This window comes from Artemia franciscana, chromosome 9 (genome assembly GCF_032884065.1).
Source record: "Artemia franciscana chromosome 9, ASM3288406v1, whole genome shotgun sequence".
NCBI lineage: Eukaryota > Metazoa > Arthropoda > Branchiopoda > Anostraca > Artemiidae > Artemia > Artemia franciscana.
This window is the reverse complement of record NC_088871.1, coordinates 49874324-49896762: the sequence shown is the minus strand read 5'-3', so window position 1 is coordinate 49896762 and position 22439 is coordinate 49874324. Positions and strand designations below refer to the sequence as shown.

General features: G+C 34.9%; 1 protein-coding gene across 1 annotated transcript in view; it reads right to left on the bottom strand.

Annotated features, from left to right (window-relative positions):
* The window catches only part of LOC136031517 (importin-11-like), a 77027-nt gene extending 60799 nt beyond the window's left edge, over window positions 1–16228 (bottom strand). Inside the window, exons 1-4 of the mRNA XM_065711187.1 lie at window positions 16161–16228; window positions 7267–7356; window positions 5403–5503; window positions 3020–3133 (exon numbers count right to left, since the gene is read on the bottom strand). Coding sequence (XP_065567259.1) covers window positions 3020–3133; window positions 5403–5503; window positions 7267–7356; window positions 16161–16187 — 332 coding nt within the window. The 5' untranslated portion in view covers window positions 16188–16228. The remainder of the gene's footprint in view (window positions 1–3019; window positions 3134–5402; window positions 5504–7266; window positions 7357–16160) is intronic.
* Window positions 16229–22439: the final 6211 nt, after the last annotated feature.

Genomic DNA, 22439 nt, shown 5'->3' with positions numbered 1-22439 from the left:
TATTTCGATGAGTTTCAGACGACAGTCATTTGAAATCAATATTCATCATCCAGGTCATGTATTCTTTCTTTAAAGGTCGGTAGACACAGCACCCAGAGACTATCTTCATAATTAATATACTGGACTCTCAAAAATTATTTTGTACGCTCACTTTTGGATACTCTCAAGCTTATCGATTCATGTCGAGGTGGGGCCAGGATGCCACAGCGGGCAAGCGTATTCTGTATTTGGCCCAATGTAAGTAATAACAGGAAGGACAGTACTACAATCAGAGGGATGAGCACCCACCATCGGAGGAAAATTTTATACCATGATGAGGGTCCAAGGCACCTTCTAAGAATAAAATATTTTTATTTTGAATTCTTACTATAAGAGCAGGCAGTATCCTTCGCCAGTCGTGTGGAGCCGTCATATCTATAAAATGAAAACTGGAAATTCTAAAACTGAACAAACAAAAACATTAGAAATAGAATGCAGTATACTTTATTTGCTAAAATAGCATAAGAAATGCACAAGCCCATGAACGAACAATTACAGAACAAGAACAAAAATAGGTCAGTCTTCATTATTAGAATGGGCAATAAAACAGGGTACACAAGATTTTTCGGCCGCATTATGACCTAACTTGGCGGCATTCTTTTGGGTAAGTGCTGAACTACTTTCGGGTAAGTAAATGTTTGTCTGATTCTAGTATTTTTTTTATTTGTCTTTCTATTTACAGTTTTCCTGTGTTTATTCTAATGTGCTCCAAGCAATACATATTGTTCTGATTCCCATTAACCTGTCAAATTTATAGACGTACATTTTAGAAATGTGATTACAGAAAATTGACTTACTATTAGTTTTTTGAAAACTAATTTATACGTTCTTGCATCTTTCAGTCACTTTTTTAATTTTTTCCCCTCTTAAACAAGGTTTCCAAATGTGAGACAAAATATTAGGATTCACTATTTCATATATTTAGTTTACCACCTTAATGAGGCTCTTTACTCAATGTTATAGAATTTTCATTTATTAATTATTAATATTACATCATTCGTAAAGTAACCAACGATTCTTCAAGCTTAGACATATCACCCTAGACCAAATCAGCCGTGTAATCAATGAGAAAGCTGAAGGGTTGCCACTATGACGGGAAAAAATCATTAGTTTATTTTATTTATCGCCGAACTGAAGACCTGAACTGTATACAATTCCATCTTGTATTTAAGATACCATACAGCAACCAACAATCATAGTATAATGCGTCAAAACCGATGCATCATTAAAGTATTCTCTAATTGTAATCGACAGAGCTTCAATAAGCAACAACATTTATTCCGTTAAGTTGTTTGTATAAAATTCAAGCAAAACTGATAAAACATTTATAGAATTTAATTCTATGCATTTGTAATGAGCTATTCCTCAAATTATATTACAGAAATCATAATCTTTTTTCTTTGGTACAGCTTTTCTTTTTGCTTTTCTGCACTATCTGATCATGAAATTTCAATTTTCATAGCTTTTAATATGTTTGTCTCAGAAATACAGATGACTTAACTCGAAAGTCTAAAGCATAATGCAAAAGTTAAAATTTTTGTAAATGATTTTTCATATTTTCCTAGCGAGCAATCATGTGGAGGGGAACTTAAGGTTCTTATTGATTCTTGGAATCTTAAAGGACTTCAGGAATCTAGCAGCAAAACAATATTACGGAAAAGTTGACACTTCTGGATATACTGATACGACTCAACTGAAAATCATTAGCTTAATCGAATGCTGTATGTAAGAAATCATTGACGGAATAAGCATAGATATGTATTGGCTTCTTTGTTTAATTTTAGCTGGTTTTGCGGGGAGAACTCCCGAAAAGGATACTTAGTTACTTATTCTTGTTTCAGGACAGAGGCTCTTCAGATCTCCTTAACGCAATGACCTGGTAGACGCTTGAGTCCCATACTCATCAGTGTTCAGTTTTATCTATTGGTTTCCAGCCATAATGTACCCTATCTTCATTACGGTGTCAAAAGCCTCAAACCAGCTCCATATATACCTTGTAGCAAAAAACTCTAGGGGAGCGGCTCCGCTTCCCAAATTAACACCACTGCATTCTAATTTAGATTTTTTTTTTTTTAATATTCAATTTTTTTAGACAGAAAAAAAACGAGAGCACTGTTGAGCAGGGCGGGACCAATGGAAATCTTCTTTCCTTTGTTTTAGTTTCTATTAAAAAGCTGCTAGAATCTCATTTTTTATTTTCTGACACAAAACACTTTGATTTCGTTCATCAATACACTCAAGGTTGCTGATTGCTGGAGAAAATTTGTGTTTATGATTTAGGGAAATTCGACTCAATTATACAGAAAAAGGACCTACAATTTTTTAGCTAGCTCAAAATTTGCCCTTCTCGCTCTTTCTTCTACCGAGTCAGTGTTCAAAGCCTCTTTGGTGAGAGTGCTATTTGCGCTTCAACGTGAATGACCAAACCAGGCTAGGTGGCGTTTTTTTAGTACACATGTTTTTGAACTTCCACGTTACTGATCTTACCTCTATGTTATAAGACACTACGAGTTCGTCTTAGTCTGTGGTGTCTTAAGATATTAAGGATGTGGATATACGCCACTTTCAGGGGCCCCGTCTCTTCACCGCATAAAAGTACGTGCCGCATAGTGCTTCAAGAATAAAAGTACCCGAAAAGGGTGTGTACAGTTTGAAATTTTCCTGTCGAGTTCGTCTTCAGTATTGTTTAGGTATGTATTTTTAGCGTAGGCTATATTTAATGTTCAGATGATTTTGACCTGTTTTAATTTTCAACCAACCTTAATTCCGGACTAGATGCCCCGTGGACCTTGTGCAAGGGCTCAAGTATATTCCATTAGAGACGCATTATAACCAGCTGCAAGAACTTATTCCATAAGAACTTACTCCAGAGTGGTCGGAAATAAGAATAAGAACAATCATGTCAAGAGTATAGGAGATTACAGTAAATATTGAAAAAAATTACAGGGATTTGAAGGGACTATATACAAATTCTTCTTACCTTGCTATCTTTCCAATTAACACACCCAGTTGTGTAGCAATTTGATTAATGGGCTCCCCAATTAATGAAAGCATTCTAGGTCGTATTCTAGCTTTTTCGCTTTCGGACATACCACTAAAATGAAAGAACACAAAAATTCATTCAAATGTAACAAAACGAAATTACCAGAAAGACAAAAGAAGAAACGACAAAGTTACAGTAGTAGGCTAGACACCAACGACAAAGATGAACACACAGCGTTAGACCAAAGAGCATTTATCAAATAAGTTAAGACATTTTATGCATAAAAGAGTAATCAACAAGACAAATTGCCAAAGAAAAACAATACCTACTATCTTGAGAGCACAAAAAAGCTAGTGTCATCACCGCTATGACAAACTCGTTGCAGGCATATATGTACATATGCATATATATTGTGCCAGAAACCAAAGCTTTGCTCGGTCCCTGCCGCTCGGTACGCGATAGACATGTATATTATGTGATTCTCATATTACGCATTAGCATAACTATCGTGTTATTCTTTAATCTTAAGTCTTGTGGTGGCAAATCAGCAATTTAAAATGAATTCAGAAATTCGGGCGTGAATTCAATTTCTCCGTCCTGTTTATCCTTCTCATACATTTTATAAGAATTGCATTCTGCGGATTCATTATGATCCTCGCTGTTGCTTCTCTTCAAACCGAAGATTTGGTTAACGATTCCATATGATCATCGCTGACGCTTACCTTCTAACCAAAGATTTGCTGGTCCATAATTTTCATTTGTGATTCGTTGTGATGCTTGTAGTCGCATGTCTTCTAACATAGATCTCGCTCTGTTTCATTTGTTTTTACTATTGCCTCATAAATTTTTTACCATACCTTTTGCTTTAGCTCTTTGGACCCATTCATTAGCTTACATTTTCGCATGACGTCATAAATGAAAAAGACTGCTTGTCCAGCTTCTCCCCAGTGATTATATTTGTACTTTAATTACGGTGTTATATAATTCAGTAGCAACCAGGAATATTCCTTTGCATACATTCTATGCAATATCTAAATTACGCATTAGCTTAAATATTGTGTTATACTTTAGTCTTGATTCATAAGGTGGTAAATCAGCAGTTCCAAATGAATTATGGAATTCTGGCATGAGTTCAATTCCTCTTTCTGTTTATCTTTCAGAAATACTAAAATAACACTTTCCTTTATTCCATTGCTATTTTGACTTTACCTTTAAGCGCAGATTTCGTTGTGCAGCCTTTAGGTTTGTAATTCCATGTGTTTCTCGCTGTCGCTTATTCCGTGCCTTTTGGTTTAGCTCTTCGGAGACATTTGTTTCGCATGGCTCATAGAAACCAACAAGAGCTAAGAGCTCATATGGCACTTATGACGAGGTCGGAAGACCCAAGAGCTCATATGGCATGAGCTCTAGCAAAATTCTAAGAATCAATAGATGGATTTAAAATCAGAGGCTTAATGCCACTCGGTATTTCAAATAAGATCTCCGAGACACAAGGTCCTTCTAAATACCAAATTCCATTAAGATCCGATCACCCATCATATTTTAACTGTTTTAACACATTTTAAGTGTTTGACTTAATTTACTGTTTTGAATTTTTTTTTTTTTTTAGCTTTTACTTGACATATAAAGCGAATTCGGCTCTACAGAGCTTGTGATAGTCTTTTGCAAATAAATAGTATCTTATCTCTTATCTTATCTTACCCACTCGTAAGTTAAAAATTCCTCATTTTTTCTAATTTTTCCAAATTAATCGTCCCCCCTCCATTCCCCCCCCCCAGATGGTCAAATCGGGGAACGACTGTTTCTAATTTAATCTGATCTGGTCCCTGATACGCCTTCCGAATTTTATCGTCCTAGCTTATCTGGAAGTGCCTAAACTAGCAAAATCGGGCACTAAAACTAGCAAAATCTACTTTAAGCCCCCTGCCCCACCCCACAACAAAAGTTGAAGTATCTTTCAAAATTCCTTCTGAGAATGAGATTACTACTCATCAAGCTTTAGCACCCTGATCATACCCGTTTCTTTGCAGAGTAATTCATTCCTTGTCATGTCAGTTAATTCATTAGTTCTTTCCTACTCTATTCCTAACTTCTGAGTGTACAATCATAGAATTATGAGCTGATTCAATCTCTACATTCATGCGGTAAAAAAAATTGAGCCAAAAATTCCAGTTTAAATTTAAATACTTTGAAAATGGAGCAAAATTACTCCATTTACCCCCCCCCCACCCCCATTGTAATGTTGACTTTTAAATGCGAAGTATCTTCTTTTTCATCAAACACACATGACAAACGTGTTTTCTTTGTATATCCTGCGGATTTTCCTATTCTTTCAAAGGATAGTTTCAAGTATGAGGAAAGTTTTAAATCTACAACTTACTGGGGCGCAGATTTCCGCCAATATCTTTCGATGCCATTTTTCAAGGTAACAGCAGCAAGCCATCTGACACTAACATCCAAGTTACGATTGGATATAACTTCCTGAAAAAAAAATGCATTAATTAAAGTTCCATATTGGCAATGAGTCATGGGTTTTCTGCAAAAAGCAGAAATTGTAGGAGCATACATAGGAAACTGATTTCCTCAATGGTGCCCAGAAAACGATTTAGATTATAATAAGATATAATTAAATGAACACTTCCCAAAATTAAGACGGTGTTTATCTTAAAGTCTACAGAAGCAAAGCGAAAATAATTTACAAGTCTTTTTTGGTCAACCAAGAAATTATGTTCCTTAAAATTACATGTTCACAAAGTCGACAATTTAGGAGGATATCGGAGGAGGGTGATCTGAAAGCTCCAAAGGGTACATTTTATTTTCCATATTTCCTAACTTTATCTAGAGAGAAGATCATTTCCATCAGACTTGGAGGGCATGGGGGTGCCCCCTGCCTCTTGATGCAGGTGAGCCTAAAAACATCTTTTTTTCTTCAATTATTCAACCATACGGGAAATCTATACAGGTATCTCTTAATAAAAAAAAAATGAATACCCTAACATAATGCATGTGATGAGGACTTTTTTCTATGGGGCACAGATAATTGCATATGGATACTTTAATCTCTCCTAATAAAGTAAACCTACAAAATTTTCATTGTTTTCATGTTTTCATTTGTTATCCACTCAGGTATTATGGATAGTGTGTGTAGATGAAAATGCAAAAAAAAAAAAAAAAAAAAACTTAATAAAACCTAAAAAGTAAGCCTACAAAATTTTCACACAAGAGAGAACTGAAAATCTGGTATTTTTTTGGAAAAATTTTCAAATGTCGCCTATGGTTATGCTTTTGAGGAATTACTGGCCTTCTGGCAAAGAAGGGGAGCTTTTAGTAGCTAGCGTGACCATCACCACTCCCTTCCCCCGTCCCCTTCAGATACCAACAATGTCCGACTGCAAAAAGTAAAAAGCAGGTTATTATGTGTGCATTATATGAATTTGACATGCCAGGGTACAAAGACGCACCTCCAGTACATTGTTACTTTTTATCCACTCAGGTCTTATGAATAGTGTGTACAGATGAAACTGTAAAAAAAAAATTCCGAAACTTAGACGAACCAAGTAGGCGACCAATACCCCTAAGAGATATCTCTTGATATAGATTATCAGAGACCCCTATGACAAACAAAAAACCAAATGTATCCCCATTTCACACCAAATCTCATTCCAAAATTTACCATAGAACCCGTCCAGACTCAAGTGACGTCAACTTAAAGGATTTCTCTTACCAAGTCCGAAGTGGGAACGACCTCATTCCCATATTGCAGAGTCTGCAATATAAAAAATGAACACATTGAAAATTACATACATGGATATAATGTGCTACAACCAACAGATTATACTCTTCAAAATAATTTGTTGCAATGCCTCAAACACCGCAAACTAACATCTTCAGTTAAAAGGCTGGTCGACCACACCATTACAAAGACTATCCAAAACACTGCGCTTCAAGATGGAGAAAAAGGACGAGGGATAAATAGTCTTAACCAAAAAGCCAATAGCCTTAAACAGATCAAAATATTATGTTAAAGGCCTGGGCCTGAGCCCCCCTCCCCCAAGTATTCCAAAGAGGGGGAGTTTAGTGGTTAGAACTAGTCCTCTTAAGACAAGGTAATTTCGTTCTTCATTTAAAAGCTAACATTAAACAATTTATAAGACTCTACTTTCCAATAGAAGGAAGGAGGATAAACAAAAACATCAAATCACTGGCAAACTTACTTTATCAAAAAAAAAAAAATAAATACTTACAAAAATATGCGAATAAAATCCTGGCATAACTTCCCATTCTTTTAATGTTGTTTCAGCTTGCTTCAAAAAAACAGGATTTTGACTCACTCCCTAGAAAGTAGTAGGAACGTTTAATTAACAGGTGCATGAATATTGGGATACCTTGGCAAACAAGGCCACATGGGTTGAACTGGCAAACAGTCTGTGCTCACAAATTGTAAGTTAGGAACAATCCAGTCTAATAGTAACCAAAACTCCCAAAAGGAATTTGATAACAATAGATACATAAAAAATGTTTTTTTATGTTGATTCTAGATATATAAAGTTCATAAGGATAACTTATGAGTTATCCTTATCCTTATGAGTTATACCTTCTTCTAGATTACCTCTACGTTGTCAAAATTACTCTATATTTCTTGTTGAATCTATCAGAAAGTGGGAAATAGGGATTGCAAATAATTTATGGTCGTTTTGTTCACTTATGGTTTCTGACACTATGCATAAGCTCCAGATTGGATAGTCAAAAATCTTTGTTAATAGAACAAAATCTAACTTTAAAAGGTTAGCAAAACTGTAGTCAATCTACAGTCTTCTTTTAGTGTTTTTATCTGGTTTATTTCCAGTTTTCTGCAAAAAAAAAGGTATCCAACTGCTCTATGCAGTGGGTTTTGTTGTTTAAGGTTTTTATAGTATTTGTCACCATAGTATGAAAATTATGCTCCATTTTAGCTTTTACTGATACTTTTACTGATACATACACATTTTACTGGTACATTTTACAGATATAACAACAAACTGGTTTTGCTCCATGAGGGATTATCTGAGTTGGCTAACTCAAAATTGTACCGATTTCACTGTCTTTTCATATGTTTTCACCTAGTTGATTGCTTTGTTTTTCGTTTTTTTTTATGTTGATGGTCCGTTTGTTCTTATCTTTTATGGTCAGTAGTGAATAAATTACTAGTATTGTTATCATGAGACCTCCATCAAACTTAAAAAAAAACATGGCAATAAGCAGCACAGTTCCTGAAATAAAATGTGCTAAAACAGAAGTTGGAGCCATTTCATTGTCTTTGTTGGAATGTGCTTCACCTAGTTGATTGCTTTGTTTTTCGTTTTCTTTCTTTGGATCTGTTTAATTAATTCCATCTTGTCTCTTATAGAAAATGATATTATTCTCTTGTCTCTTATATTCTCTATTCTCTTGTCTATTGTTATTATTCTCTTGTCTCTTATAGAAATTGGTATTATTGCACAAACTAAATTAGACTCCAACAAACACGATTATAAGCAGCACAGGTGTTAAAATAAAATATGATGCGTGTGTTTTTTCTTGTAATATTGGATTTTACATAGATTATTTTTTGATTAGTTTGAATCTGTGTTAATCCTATGTAATTGGACTTTTTGCAAGTGGTGATGATTTCACAGCAATCATTTCATTGCAATCCTGCAACTACAATAAACGATTTTATTATCAAACTCCTTACACAGTCATGCCGATTAGCGACAGTTCTTGTCATAATAAAATGTAAGGCACTAAAAACATAAAAATCACAGCCATAGCCATCGTCATACAAATTTATACATTGACTAGGTGTTGGGGTGGCAGCGCCACCCCAACACCTAGTTGGTGGGGGCGCTTCGCGTCCCCCCAAGCCCCCCCGCGCGCGTAAGTCGTTACGCGCCATTGTAGTTGATTCCCTGTGTCCCACCTGTGAATATAGATAGATATATATATGTATATGTTTTTTACTACGTAAAACTTGCGAATATACAACATTCTTCGCTGCCCCATTGTCTGTGCATATAAATAGATTGTCGGGTTTACCAACTCTTGAACATGCAATATATAATTGTCCATGGGAAAAACAATCCGTATTCAGATCTATACCTCATTATTCTAATGATTGCCCTTGAGCTTTGTTGATGGTGATTGCTAATCGAACATTCATCAGGTTTACCGACTCTTGAACATGCAACATATAATTGTCCATGTGAAAAACAATCCGTATTTAGATCTATACCACATTATTATAACGATTGCCCTTGAGCTTTGTTGATGGTGATTGCTAATTGAACATTCCCTGTGTCCCGGTCATCATTTATAAATCCCCCCCCTGTGCCCCCCGGCGTCCCCGTTGTAGTTGTGTCCCTGTGTCCCGGTCGTCATTTATATTCCCTGTGTCCCGGTCGTCATTTGTGTCCCGGTGTCCCAGTCTGTAATTTCTCGTTGAGTGTCCCGGTCGTCATTTGTGTCCCGGTGTCCCGGTCTGTAATTTCGTCAGTCGACAAACATGACGTCAGTCGACAAACAACTTCATGACGGAATAATGCTCAATCCTTATCATGACGTCAGTCGACAAACATGACGTCAGTCGACACACAAACATGACGTCAGTCAACAGACAAACAACTTCATGACGGAATAATGCTCAATCCTTATAATGACGTCAGTCGACAAACATGACGTCAGTCGACACACAAACATGACGTCAGTCAACAGACAAACAACTTATTTTTACATATATATAGATTAGAAATATCACAGAGTCAAACCAGGGACAGATCAAGGATTTCCTTTATTTGGGGGGGGCATAATAGGTTGCTTGGATAAACTTGTGAATAATGAAATACTCGCAACTTGAAAGGGAATCTTAACAATTATATGTCATAGGTAGGTAGTGGAAATGGTCTTAAATTTAATATAAAATCTGATGAGGGTTAAAGATCTAATAAACCTGTTGAAACTAAAATGGTATAAAAATATTGATAAAAAAAAAATAAGTAAGCTACAAAATCCATCCTGTGACAAAAAAAAATAAAAAGCTGTTCACCATCTATAAAAAAATTATATTTAACATTTTGTGTATAATTTTTTGCCTTCTATTCTGATCACTATAGCGAGTCAGTTAAGTTTAAATGTTAATTTGTATAGGTCAAGCCGTTTAGTATGTTGCCTAACTTTGTGGCCTTGCTTAGTAACTATGACAGTAATGAACAGTAGGAAATGAGGATAAAGATACAACTTGTGTATTTATAAAAGAAAAATTAAACATTAAATACTAGTTCTTTTAGGAATGTAACAAGAAAAACAAAACGAAGGGATAAAAATGCATAGAAGACATTTAGAATGAGGGTTTTAAGTATAGGCAATAAGGCATTAACTAATCAGTTTCTTTTTAAAATAGTGTTTTAATAAACGGTGTCAACTTTGACAAAATATCAAAAATTTACTAATCAAAATAACAACATATTTACTTTTCATAACAACATAGTGTATCTTTCCATGTTTTAAAGTTCGATATATTTCGCTTAAAAGACCGAATTCAGAATATTTTAAGAAAAAGCCTATTTCTCTATTTCCACTCCCGCCATATCTATTTAATACATGTCTACCTCAATATTTTGATGAATGTTTATAATGGCTAGTCCTGTCAGTTTAGAGCTCTTTGTTAGTATTTCTTCTTCTATTCATCCTAAAATATTCAAATAAAGACCAAAATCGTCAGAGAAATACAGACTCTAATAAAGATACATGTAGGTATTTGCTTTAAACTAAGTATACGAGTCGAAATACTCCTTAAAAAAAACAATATTGGGTTTGTTATTTTTGTATTTGATAGGTATAAATTGGTGATTTGAATTCTCAGGGTGTCAAGCTGTGGAAGATTTCTAATTAATCTTTTTTTTTTAATCTTGAGATTTTCAGATATTCAATTCAAATGTTTAAATTCTGATACATCTATTGAGCACAAAAATAAAAAATTTTAATTTCACTCAAATTTAGCATTAAATAAGAGAATTGCCCTGTACAAATTTTGATTTATAAATGACTAATTGTGGAAATATGATTAGGTAGCATGTATCAAAATAAGTATAAAATACTCAGCAGTATATAGGCCTTTTGCAGTTTAGACAGTTTTATGGACAAATATATATAACATCCTATAAGACTTTCTATTCCACAGCCACACTCAGGCTCAGGTTGCAAAAGCTAATCGAGCTCTCGGACTCATTAAGTGCTCTTTTATAACCAGAAAGTCATGTGTGGTTGTAAAACTTTATAAATCCCTTGTCTGTCCCCACCTTGAGTTTGGCTTGACTTTGGCCTTTCCCCAAAATAAAATGGACACAAGAGCCCTTGAAAGTGTCCAAAGGAGAGCAACCAAACTGGTCCGTGGCTTAAATAATGTCCCTTACCAGGATCACCTAGGATCTTTGAGACTTCCAACCCTCACCTATCGAAGATATAGAGGAGATGTGATCATGGCACGCAAAATTTTCAAATCCGGTCACCTGAACCAGATCTTCACCCCCTCTTTGGCTAACAATTCAAGAGGTCACAGTCTTAAGCTTCACCTGCCTGGATGTCGGAGAAGGGAACGACGTGGTTTCTTTTCCATTCGGGTGGTCCCCCTCTGGAATAGCCTATCCGAGTCTACCATCCAAGCTGAGACACCCCACTCCTTCAAGGCTGGAGTCGACAGGGACTGGGAGAGGGCCGAGTGGAGGCTGGACTGGGAAGCTAAGCCAACATAATTACATCACTCACCACCAGCGAGAACTACAGGAGGATCTACCACCTTATCTCGCTGGCAAATGCGATTTAAGGTAATTTAAGGTAAGGTAAGTAACATTTTTGCTTTCGTAAATAAACGGACATTGTTCACCATGTCTATATGCGCCAGTTGACATAAAAAAGAAATACTTTTTCTTTAGTTTGTTGTCTTTTGGTAATTCCTAGCCCATCAGCAATTTTCATGATGCCATCACAACTTTTTGAATAGCTGTCAATTCAGAGTGTTAATTTTGGCCTATTTCATCAACATGGATCAGTGTTGAGAATCAAGTTTTACTTCCATGCTGTGCATCTTTTTAAAAGTTGCAGGATTCAATTGCATTTTGAAAAGCAATTCTCATAACTATTGGGACAATTTTGAGGGGGTGGGTTCTCCAAAGGCGGGAAAACATATTGTTGAGGTTAACAACAGAGTATGCAGGAGTATCAGCCTCAGGGTGCTCAGTTACAATAGCCATAATACATGGGCTGCATTTCTAGTTGGGGTTTTCTTGCTGTAATACTGGTGTGGTTCCAGCACAGGGGGATGGAACCATAAAGGCATTCAACCACTGAATTGTCAGACTTCTCCCATGCAGCCTCTCACATCCAGGGCAGATATACATAGCTCTGGTTCTGGTCATATTCAGCATACAATTTTACTGGTAATGCAACTAATCAATAAGTCCAAAATCAATCTCCTTCCAAATGAGGGTGCTAATTAAATAAATTCCAAGGGAATTTATACTCAAATTTGGGCTGTGGGATGGTGTGGATAATTCTAGGGTAGACTATTTATTATGTGATAATTTTTGCATGTAGGAATTCTCAAACCAGAGTCACATTGGTAAGGTATCTATGGGGAATAAAGTACAAAGGATAGGGGAAAGGTTTCCTGGTGGTATGAGAAGAAGTCAAATTAGGAGTGTTCTTTATAGGGAGGTTAAACCTACCATCTGCCATTGGTGATACATGAGCAAAACAACATGATTTGTCAATACAAGCTAAAACAGGACAAAGGTCAACATGATCAAAACTCCACTTATCGGACAAACAAATACCTAAAATATAATTATGACAAATATGTAAAAACTTGCACTGCTTACAAAACTTACAGAGACCATGAATAAATTGGTTATATATCACCTTTTTTTTCCTGCTTATTATTGCATTATCTTTCATTTCATTTTTTGTAAGTTCCTCAAAACAATTACTATATCAACATCTGCATATGCTTTAGCATTAGCCTTGTTAGTATTTAATGACAGCGTTGTTGTCACCTTTTAATTTCAGCATACAACTGGAAGCCAGTAAGCTACTTATGTATTCAGGAACTGTTTCTGTTACCATAGTAATAGAAGATATGTCTGTGGGGTTATTTCATTCATAAATAATTGATTAAGCTTCAATATTTGTTTTCTTGAAGATTCCAGTCAGTGGCATTGTTAATAACCTGATTTGACAAAAGTTTGACTGCACTTGACCTCTTGAATAAATTTGAAAAAGCCAGATTAGCATTTCCTAATTTTTTATATTCAATTGATTTACTTCATTATTTTTTGAATTTGTCTAGCTTGGTTGAAAGGAAGAGAAAATTTCAGAAAAATTGAAGATATCCAGCTGAAAAGGAATATGATTGTTTTCTATTGCAAATAGGGGGTCAATAATAATGAATGAAATGTACCTTAATGTCTCTTCTAGTCTTTCTTTTAATTTCAAGAGCCACAATGCAGATTCTGGTTTAAGAATTTCATGATTAGTAGAGCAGATTTCTGTCTGGCAAGCAAAATCTTTAACATAGGATTTTGGACATGTTATATTATCACTGGTGGAAAGTGAGTAGGGTTTGGTCTGAACAGATACCTCATATAAGCAGACTTTTAGTTTTCAATTGGTGGTGTCAAGAGGAGAGGATAGGTCAACAGAAAAAATGGCAGTGCCTTTGGTCTGACAAGCAACTTCAAGAGGGGGATATCACTTCATGCTGAAGAAAAGGAGAAGCTAGAATTAACTCCTGCAAGAGGGGGAACAATGGTAATTTTAGTTCCTTTTTGGATAGTAAGTATCCAAGCTCTTGAATTTTGAGGATCAGGGGTATGAGGTTAAGGTGAAACAGGTGAGTTTAAAGAATTTACCTGTATAGTTGAAATTTTTTTTAGAGGAGCAGTCAAGACAACACCAGCTGTCACTCCAATTAGCTGTATCAATTTTGGCACACTTTTCAACTCCTGCATAGAACAAGCAATTATGCCCTCCATGTTTCACAAAGTTTGAAAAGACTCTTAGCCTACATTTAGGACAAACTGGTCTTGGTCTAACCATCTTTTTTTAAGAGGTTAATTTTCCAAAAGATAAACTTTGTTCACCAGTTAACACCAAGATGCTCACCAGTTGTATGCTAGATGAAGACAAAACCCCATCCTTTACATACATCCAAATCAGGGTATATATTTGCACAGCATAGGGGTGGGGTACAGTTCATTTGTGATGCAAATGAAGATTATAGTTAGATTCAGAATGCAACTCTGGGTATATGTGAAGATAAGAAGATTGCAACAGGAAAGAAGTGAAGATAAAGGTTCTCCTGCTGCAAAATATATTTACTAGGATCATTGTCTATATTATGAAGTAGGAATTGTTTTCTTAACATGTCTCCTTATGTGGTGGACTGCTCATACATCTATACCAACCTAGCTTGGTTGCTACCTGAGTTACCCTGTATATTGTCTTTTAACTTGCTTTCACTCTCCTAAGGCTTAACTGGCAGCTGGGTAAGAGGGTCCTTAACATGGCTTGCTATAGACACAAGGTCCAAGCTGTTCTTCTGTAATAGTCCAGATACATTACTAAAAGACTAAATGGTTACTATCAGATCAAATGATGTAACAGCAGTCAATAAGCATTTTGCTTTTACTACAGTTGTGAAATCTACCCAGCTGCTGATGATCTCAAGAGCCTCCATGATTCCAGGGAGCTCTACCACAAACTGTATTGAGTAATTGTACCTTTTCAATCCAGGATATTGGTAAAATTCTACTTTAGCAACTTTTGGCTATCTTGGAAAGGGGTTAGATTGGGAAAATGAAACTTTTGGAGATGGGTCTATAGGCAAAAGTATATCCTAGGAAGGTATTTTAAAGTACCCACCTCTATTCCTTCTCCCTCTAGAGGGCCCTGAAATTTGTCTACATGACAGGTCTATACCTATTGAAATTTTGACAGAACAACATTTTACCTTTTTTTTAGTTACTAGTTGCTTTTTCTCTGCCTTTAGTTCTGAAAATGCAATTCCTGTTATTTGAGTAGAGTTCTGAGCCATATCAATGTTTTTTTTTCAAAATTTAGGAAATGTATTTGAACATCTTTAAAACCTTATAAATTGGAATTGAGCAAAGTTGTGAAGCTGAAAACAATTTTGTTATACTTGATTCAAGCAGAAGATCTATTTTGTGAGGTTTCACTTTTATAAACCACATATTTTTAAAGGTCATCAAAAGTCAGGACCCTCTAAAGGGAGAGGGAGTGGAGGTAGGGACTTCAAAATACCTTCCTGGGATATACTTTAGCCTGTAGACCTATCCCTGAAAGATTCATTTTCCTAACATAATCCCTTTCCAAGATAGCCAAAAGCTGCTAAAGTAGAATTTTATCAGGATATCTAATACATACCTGTTATCTGTGCTTCAATAGATGAATGCAGCAACATTTCTTCTCTGAGTCTATTGACAATATATTGGAATAGTCTTCAAGCTGAAATGGTCATTTTTCCCACAGCTGTGTCCTTGAAGTCTAGACTTGACAAGGAACAAAATCACAAGTCATAGAAATATGAGTGGTACTATTTATCCTATTCATTGACCAATCAATGTAGGCCTAAATCTCATTAAATGAGTGTCTTGCTGAGATGCTAATACCCCTAACCATACCTAACCAATATAAATACCCTATCCAAAGTTGCTATTGTGTGGTGGCATCAGCATTGAGCTGCTGGAGACTGGTCAAAACAGGCCATACCTACCTTATAGGCTAGTCACTTAGGCATAGCCTATCAAGTAGGCAAAAATTGATTCTCTCCAACAGATCTCTCTTATGGCTTGTCACTGGACTCTAAAACAATGAAGAAAATTCACCCTCTTCAGGAGAGAGCATAACAGATTCAGGATGGTCCTTAATTTTGCTAAAAAATTGCAGATGAAGCAAGGTTGATTAAAAAAAAAACTCCTTAAGCTTAGCTTGGGCTTGTTTGGCAGACAAAAATACTTAGATCACAAGTAGGCTAATAGAAAAATCACAAAATTACTTTAGCTTTTTATTAATATTTGCCTTAGATTCTGAAACGATTAAAAATACTTACAGCTTCTAAAACTTTCAATACGTCCATATTAGTAAAACCTCGCTTGTCTGGTAATTTTAAAAATGTTCTTTCATTATCTGCCATCTAAGTCAGAAATCAAGACCTATCTTGTTAGAGAACGCCTTTCGATTTTCTCCTTACTTTCTATTTTTTTAAATAAATGTTAAAACATTAATGTAATTGAAGAATAGGCAAATTTATCTTCTTCCAAGTTAAGGAATGATCAAAATTTATTATTGTTGCAAGTCCTTGTCATTTCTAACTTGCTTTGACAGAGAAGGAATCATTCCTTTCAAAAACAAGGAAAGTTCACTCATTCGTTTTTAGTTAGTTGAAATTACCATAATTTCTGATAAACGGTAGAGAATAAGGGACGTATTGGAATAATGATTGGAATGAAACAGTCCTAAGTTTGCTACATTACGTTGCCTTGTCATATACTTGTCCAATATTTCGAGTTTTGTTATTGCAGCGTTCACATTTGGTTTTTTACGGACAAAACACTGAGTGATTCTACCAGTGATCCAAATTATAAGAATACCGTGTATATTTTGAAATTATAGTTAAAATTTCATATTTCAAAGCATACGATCAAATTTTCATCTTTTACCTTTTAAGCTTGAGGTTAATTTCTTCAAAGGATAGCAATTTGTAATATGGCACTTTGAAAACCCCGTTTTGTCTTCTCTGTTTAAAAAAAAACACAGAGTTTTTTTTTCAATGTTCTTATTAACTTTTAGATATTTTTGCAAATTATCAAGTTGAAATAAAAAAGTTTTCTGCCCTGAATTTTGTTTTTCCTTTAGATTTTTATCCATTTTCAATGATTTTCCGAGAAGGTCCTGCTATAAAAGTCTTGTTAAAGACGAATATGAAAATTATTTGTACATGGATACTTAAAAAGAGTGACTGGAAAGTTTTTTTCTGCAGATAAGTAAGATTATCGAAAGCAGGTGATTGTATCAAAGCTTTCGCTTTTCAAAGGTCTCAAAATAGATATGTGAAAAGCTTTGTTCTCTCATTTGTCAAGTTTTTTAATGTTGCTGCTGGTAAACAAGAATAGCTACAGCTTCAGTTCGTTAGTTATTTTATATTTTGACTAGTCAGTTATTGTATACTGAATTTAAGCGGACGATTGGATTTATTTCAAATTATTTCATATGTATTGACTATTGATTGTACATGTATTTGTGTTTTGACGACTAAAACCAATATTCGGCTTGTCCACTGCTTTAGTTCGTTAGTCATATTTATTATATTTTGACTAGTCAGTTAAGTCGACCATGAAAATTATTTTAAATTATTTAATAAGTTTTAACTATAATTTGTATATATATTTATCTTTTGACGACTAAACGAAGAGAAAGAAAGAAGAAGAAATAAAAAGTTTTTTGATCCCTACGGCCCCTATTCAGCTTGTCCGCTGCCCGTTTTGGAAATAAATTGGATTGAATTGTTTTTCAAGTACTGAAATGTTATTTGCACGTATGGACATGTTCCTGCCACCGGTAAAAGTAATTTTTAACAAAAATAGATTGAAGCACTTCAGGCGGGTTAAAAACAGATTTAAAGACGGATTAAAATAGTAGCACCAACAAAAAAAAGAACAAGCAGCAAGTTTTAATATCAATTAAAAAACGAAATCTGTGATAGATAGCTTAGGGTAAGTTTTCTGACCAACTGAATATTGAGAAATCCAAGAAATAGACATATCTTTAAAATTGAAATTTCACTTACAATTCAAATATAACATTTATTTGCTTCACAAATGGACTTTGCCCCTCCCCCCCCAATGGTCAAATATATAGCCTGAATTGTATGTTGGCACTGAATTTTCCATTCGCCGTTTCAATTCAGCGATTTATCAAGACGATGGAAGATTTAATGCACTATACAATTCAGGTTCTATATTATGGCCATTAGCGGAGAACGGGATAAAGCAAACTTAAATGATTTCTTGAACCTCAGTGTTTTTCCATTTGCAGAATTTAAGAGAAAAAAACGGTTATAATTTAAATAGAACAGTGGGAAGAATACTAACTAACAACAAACTTTACTTAATAAAAATCCTAAAATTTCGACTCCACGTCCGGGAGCCTTTATCACCGAAAAAAAAACAAGTTAAAGTTAAATTAAATTAGCCGCCACATATAAAGAAAAAGAAAAAAAGACAAAAAAATTCAGCAAATAAATAAAAGTAATATCTTAATAACCTCCAAAATACTGCGATTACCGTAAATAGCCACAGTAAGTAATAAGCACACAGAAATGACAAAGGATTTTCCTTGTTACAGTTGTTCCGTTGTTTTATTTAAATTACGCCCGTTTTTCTCTCTTCAGTTCTGTGAAGTAAATTTGCAGCACAAATGAATAATATATTAAAATTCAGGATGAAATTAAGATTCTAAAGGTAGGTCTTTTTCTTAACTTTCCTAGCTCTCAGTTAATTGGAAAATCTACCCGGTTTACGAGAATTCTGTGGAATATTGAACACAGAAGCAGCGTATCAAAAAATTAATAGATAAACCATGCACAATGAATAGTAAAGAGAAAAAAAAGAGTATTGTACATTTAATCCCTTATTATATTTGGAAGAAAGGTCTTCTGGTGCTGTCAAAAATTTCATTGGTGTAAACTGAGGATTTTTTTCGAGATGGAACGAGGGAGGCAGAAAAACCTTATAGGTAGCATGGGGCGTCAAATGCTTGGGGTTCTAATATTGCTCAGAATTATTTTATGAACAACCCAGTGCTGAAAAAAGATCTTCCAAATTTGACGCTTGTAAATTTTACTGATAGAAGCAGATGATAAGGTTTTACAAGTTTCGGTTCAGAAAAAAGGAAATTTTAAATTTAAAAAAAAAATTTTTTTTGGCAACAGATGTCTCTATATGTGTTTGATTACATAGACACAGTGTCTTCCTATATATGGAGCAATAAAAGTTAAAAAAAAAATGTGTTTTTTTTATAAAAAAAAACACATTTTTTGTGTGTTTATTTATACAGAAATAAATTCCATGGACCAGTTTTTATAAAATTTGATTACTTATTTTTCACTTTTCACTAGTTTTTTTTTCGTTTCCTTGTATGCTCCGTTTTGTTCTGATTATAGAGCGTCTCCCTCCCCTCCTTCCCAACCACAAAATATATAGATTGCAATCCCTAATTTTTTATGAGTAATTTTTTTATGAATCGGAGTGTCGCTTCAACTATTCATACTTTAGTTCAGTGTCACCGTGCAGAATTAATTTTCAGCAGGGGAGGGGGGTGTAAAAAACCTGGCGTTTTATTCTCAGGCATATTTTTCAAAATAACTTTTCATTTTATTGATGTTTTAGGTGTCAATCTAGACATTTGAACATTTTGTTTTTTAGAGTCTCGGTCGCCACAGATGATCACCATTCTTTACTTATAGTTTCGTTTCTTGCTAGTATATTGTCGTATTCGTTTTAGAATCTATTCAGCTATTTATATTCTAAACATAGATACTATTCTTTTAGTTATAGCACTATGCAGCTTATAGTTGGCTTCTGTCCAACAGCAAGAGCAAGTTTTTCTATTCAATATGCTGGTCCTTATATCTGGAACTCATTGCATGTCTTCAAGAAATGTTTAATTCTTTTACAAGAAACTTAAAGAGAAAACTCACTTTTTTCTTTTTTGTAAGGATTTTGTAATTATAAATTTCTAGTAGTATTGCAGTCAATTCTGTTTTTGGCACAAGCACAAAATAAATACTATACTGCTAAAGTTCGTGGTGAATAGAAACGTTTTAATTCCTATTTTATAAGAAATTCGAAATAACAGCGATTACTTTCGAAAATTTCCTTTTTCTGTCTATATACTTCCAACTATGGCAAAATCACTAATGCAGTTATTTACTTTTGTTTTACCGTTTATTTGATGCTTTGAAAATGAATTTTTCAAGCCCAAATCCTCTCTGTTTCCAAGAGAGAGACTCTTAAGGTCATTATAGAGAAGAGTACCCTAGCCGTTTTTCGCTTGGGGAGAAATGTTGTCTAACCTCTGCTTTCCCTTGCAAAGTCCCAAGATTTTCATTATTTCTCCGTAGCTTTCTATTATTTTTTTTTTTTTTGCATAACATGAATGTCATCTGTTTTTCAAGTTTGTCCTCACCAGATGTCCATCGTTATTCATTTGCCTATATCACCTTCCGTGTTGAACACTAATGCATCTCTGAACCATCAGCCATTGTTTGTACCATGCATAAAACAGTCCTTGGTGCCATAAGATTTATTGTGGGGGAGGGGGTTCCTACAACCCGAGGAAAGTGTATTTGGTTCTAAATTATATTAAACCCCTTAAGACAGACCTCTGTCGCTGTGGCATCCCTTCCTGGCGTACGTACCTGATTCTTTAAGTCTAAAAGCTTATGAAGAAATATTGTGCAAATCTATCAAGTCGAAAAAACTCAAGCTTCTGATTTAAATATAGTTATAGCCAAAAGTTAGTAGACATATTTTCTATGCATTTGGAAGTCAAAAATGGCAAATATTGTTTTTTACGCGGACATTTGAAACATTTATCCAATAAATTGGATATGTGTGGATATCCAAATAATTGGATATTGGATATGTCTGGGTTGGGAGGATGTCATAAATAAAGATTTAAAGGAAATGGGAACTTCCTGGGAGGGTGTAAAGAGGGAGGCTTTAAATAGATTAGGTTGGAGGAGGAGCGTGCGTGGCTGTGTTGTCCTCAGGCGGCCTGGTGCTGCAGTGAGTTATTAGTAGTAGTAGTAGTAGTAGTATTTGAAACATTTATCAATACAAAAGAGTAGCAGCATATAAGCCAAACAGACACAAAAGTGAATAAGTATCATTAGTGACCATCAATTCCTGCTTGAGAATTCACAAACTAATGCTACTACTAATAATAACTCACTACAGCACCAAGCTGGCTGATGCTAACACAGTTACGCAAGGTCCTCCTCCATCCCAGTCTATTTAAAGCTCCATTTTTAGACCCTCCCAAGAAGTTCCCATTTCCATTTAGTGCTTTCTTAAGACCTGTTTCCACCTCATTCAGGGATGACCTGCTTTTTGTTTGGTCCTTGATGGTTGGTCGAAAAGGATGATCTTCGGCAATCAGTGACCCTCATCCACAGACTGTGTCCTAGCCATCTTAACCTTTCTCTCAGTATAGCCCTGGAAAGCGAACATTCTTTTCGTACAGCCTACTGCTTGATATACGGCATATCAGATCAAATCAGTCAGAACACTATGGATGAACATACCATTATTTTATTCCCATTTAATTTTCGATCTCAGTGTCAATCCCAGGTACAAGTTTGAATAATTTCAGAAAAGGACAATTTGGAATTCCAAAAAAGAATGATATAGGAATATCCGTTTTAATTATCAACAATGTATACATACATAGAAATATAATTTGGCACGCTATGTTTTTCTACAAAATATTACAAACATTACACATAACATAATAAAGATGAAGCAACATCTCATTTCTGGCTCCAAGTGATAAGATATTACAAAATATATAATACAGCTATCTATATAGAATTTCCCTAATAAACACTTTAGCTTATCATCCAGTCATTTAGACACACTGATTGCTCAATTCTAGTTGGTTTTTCTTCTTTTTCTTCCAGCTCAGATCGATACAAGATTCACCATTAATATTCTCTCTCACCTCACTTTTTCCCATTAAATAGCTTGCAGACAGCTATAAATTAACGTACATAAAGATATACATTCAAAACTGAATTGGGCATACAAATTGACGGAGAGCAATTATGTCACTGGCCAAAATGCTTATGGGAGGGGGGAAACGGTTTTACCAACAGGTTGGGTATATTATAATAATTACTTTACCGACTGATATTGAGATTTCGGTAATCACGGTAAAAACGGCAAAATAACTTCAATTTCACGACTTGAATTTTTCCTTTGCTGACTGGGCTGTTTCCTTGCTGATACTACATGCTACTGCCTCATACTGAACTTCTATGGATGCCAAATTCTACAGACCGATTGAGCTAGTAAAAGTATATTTTGAATCCCAAAAACTTAGACAAAAAGCATCCAGTTTGAAGCGATATTTTGGCAGGGTAAATATGAAAAAAAAACTAGGTAGTTAGCTTAGAACTTTTGAATTGACGAAAAGTTCCTCAATCAGGCATTAACAGGCATACAAAATTGTGGGATAATCATAGGTAGGCCTAAGCACATCGTATGAGAAAGATAATTACTGATAAATTTTTCTAGATAGTAATAAACAAAAAGAAAATCAATGGAAG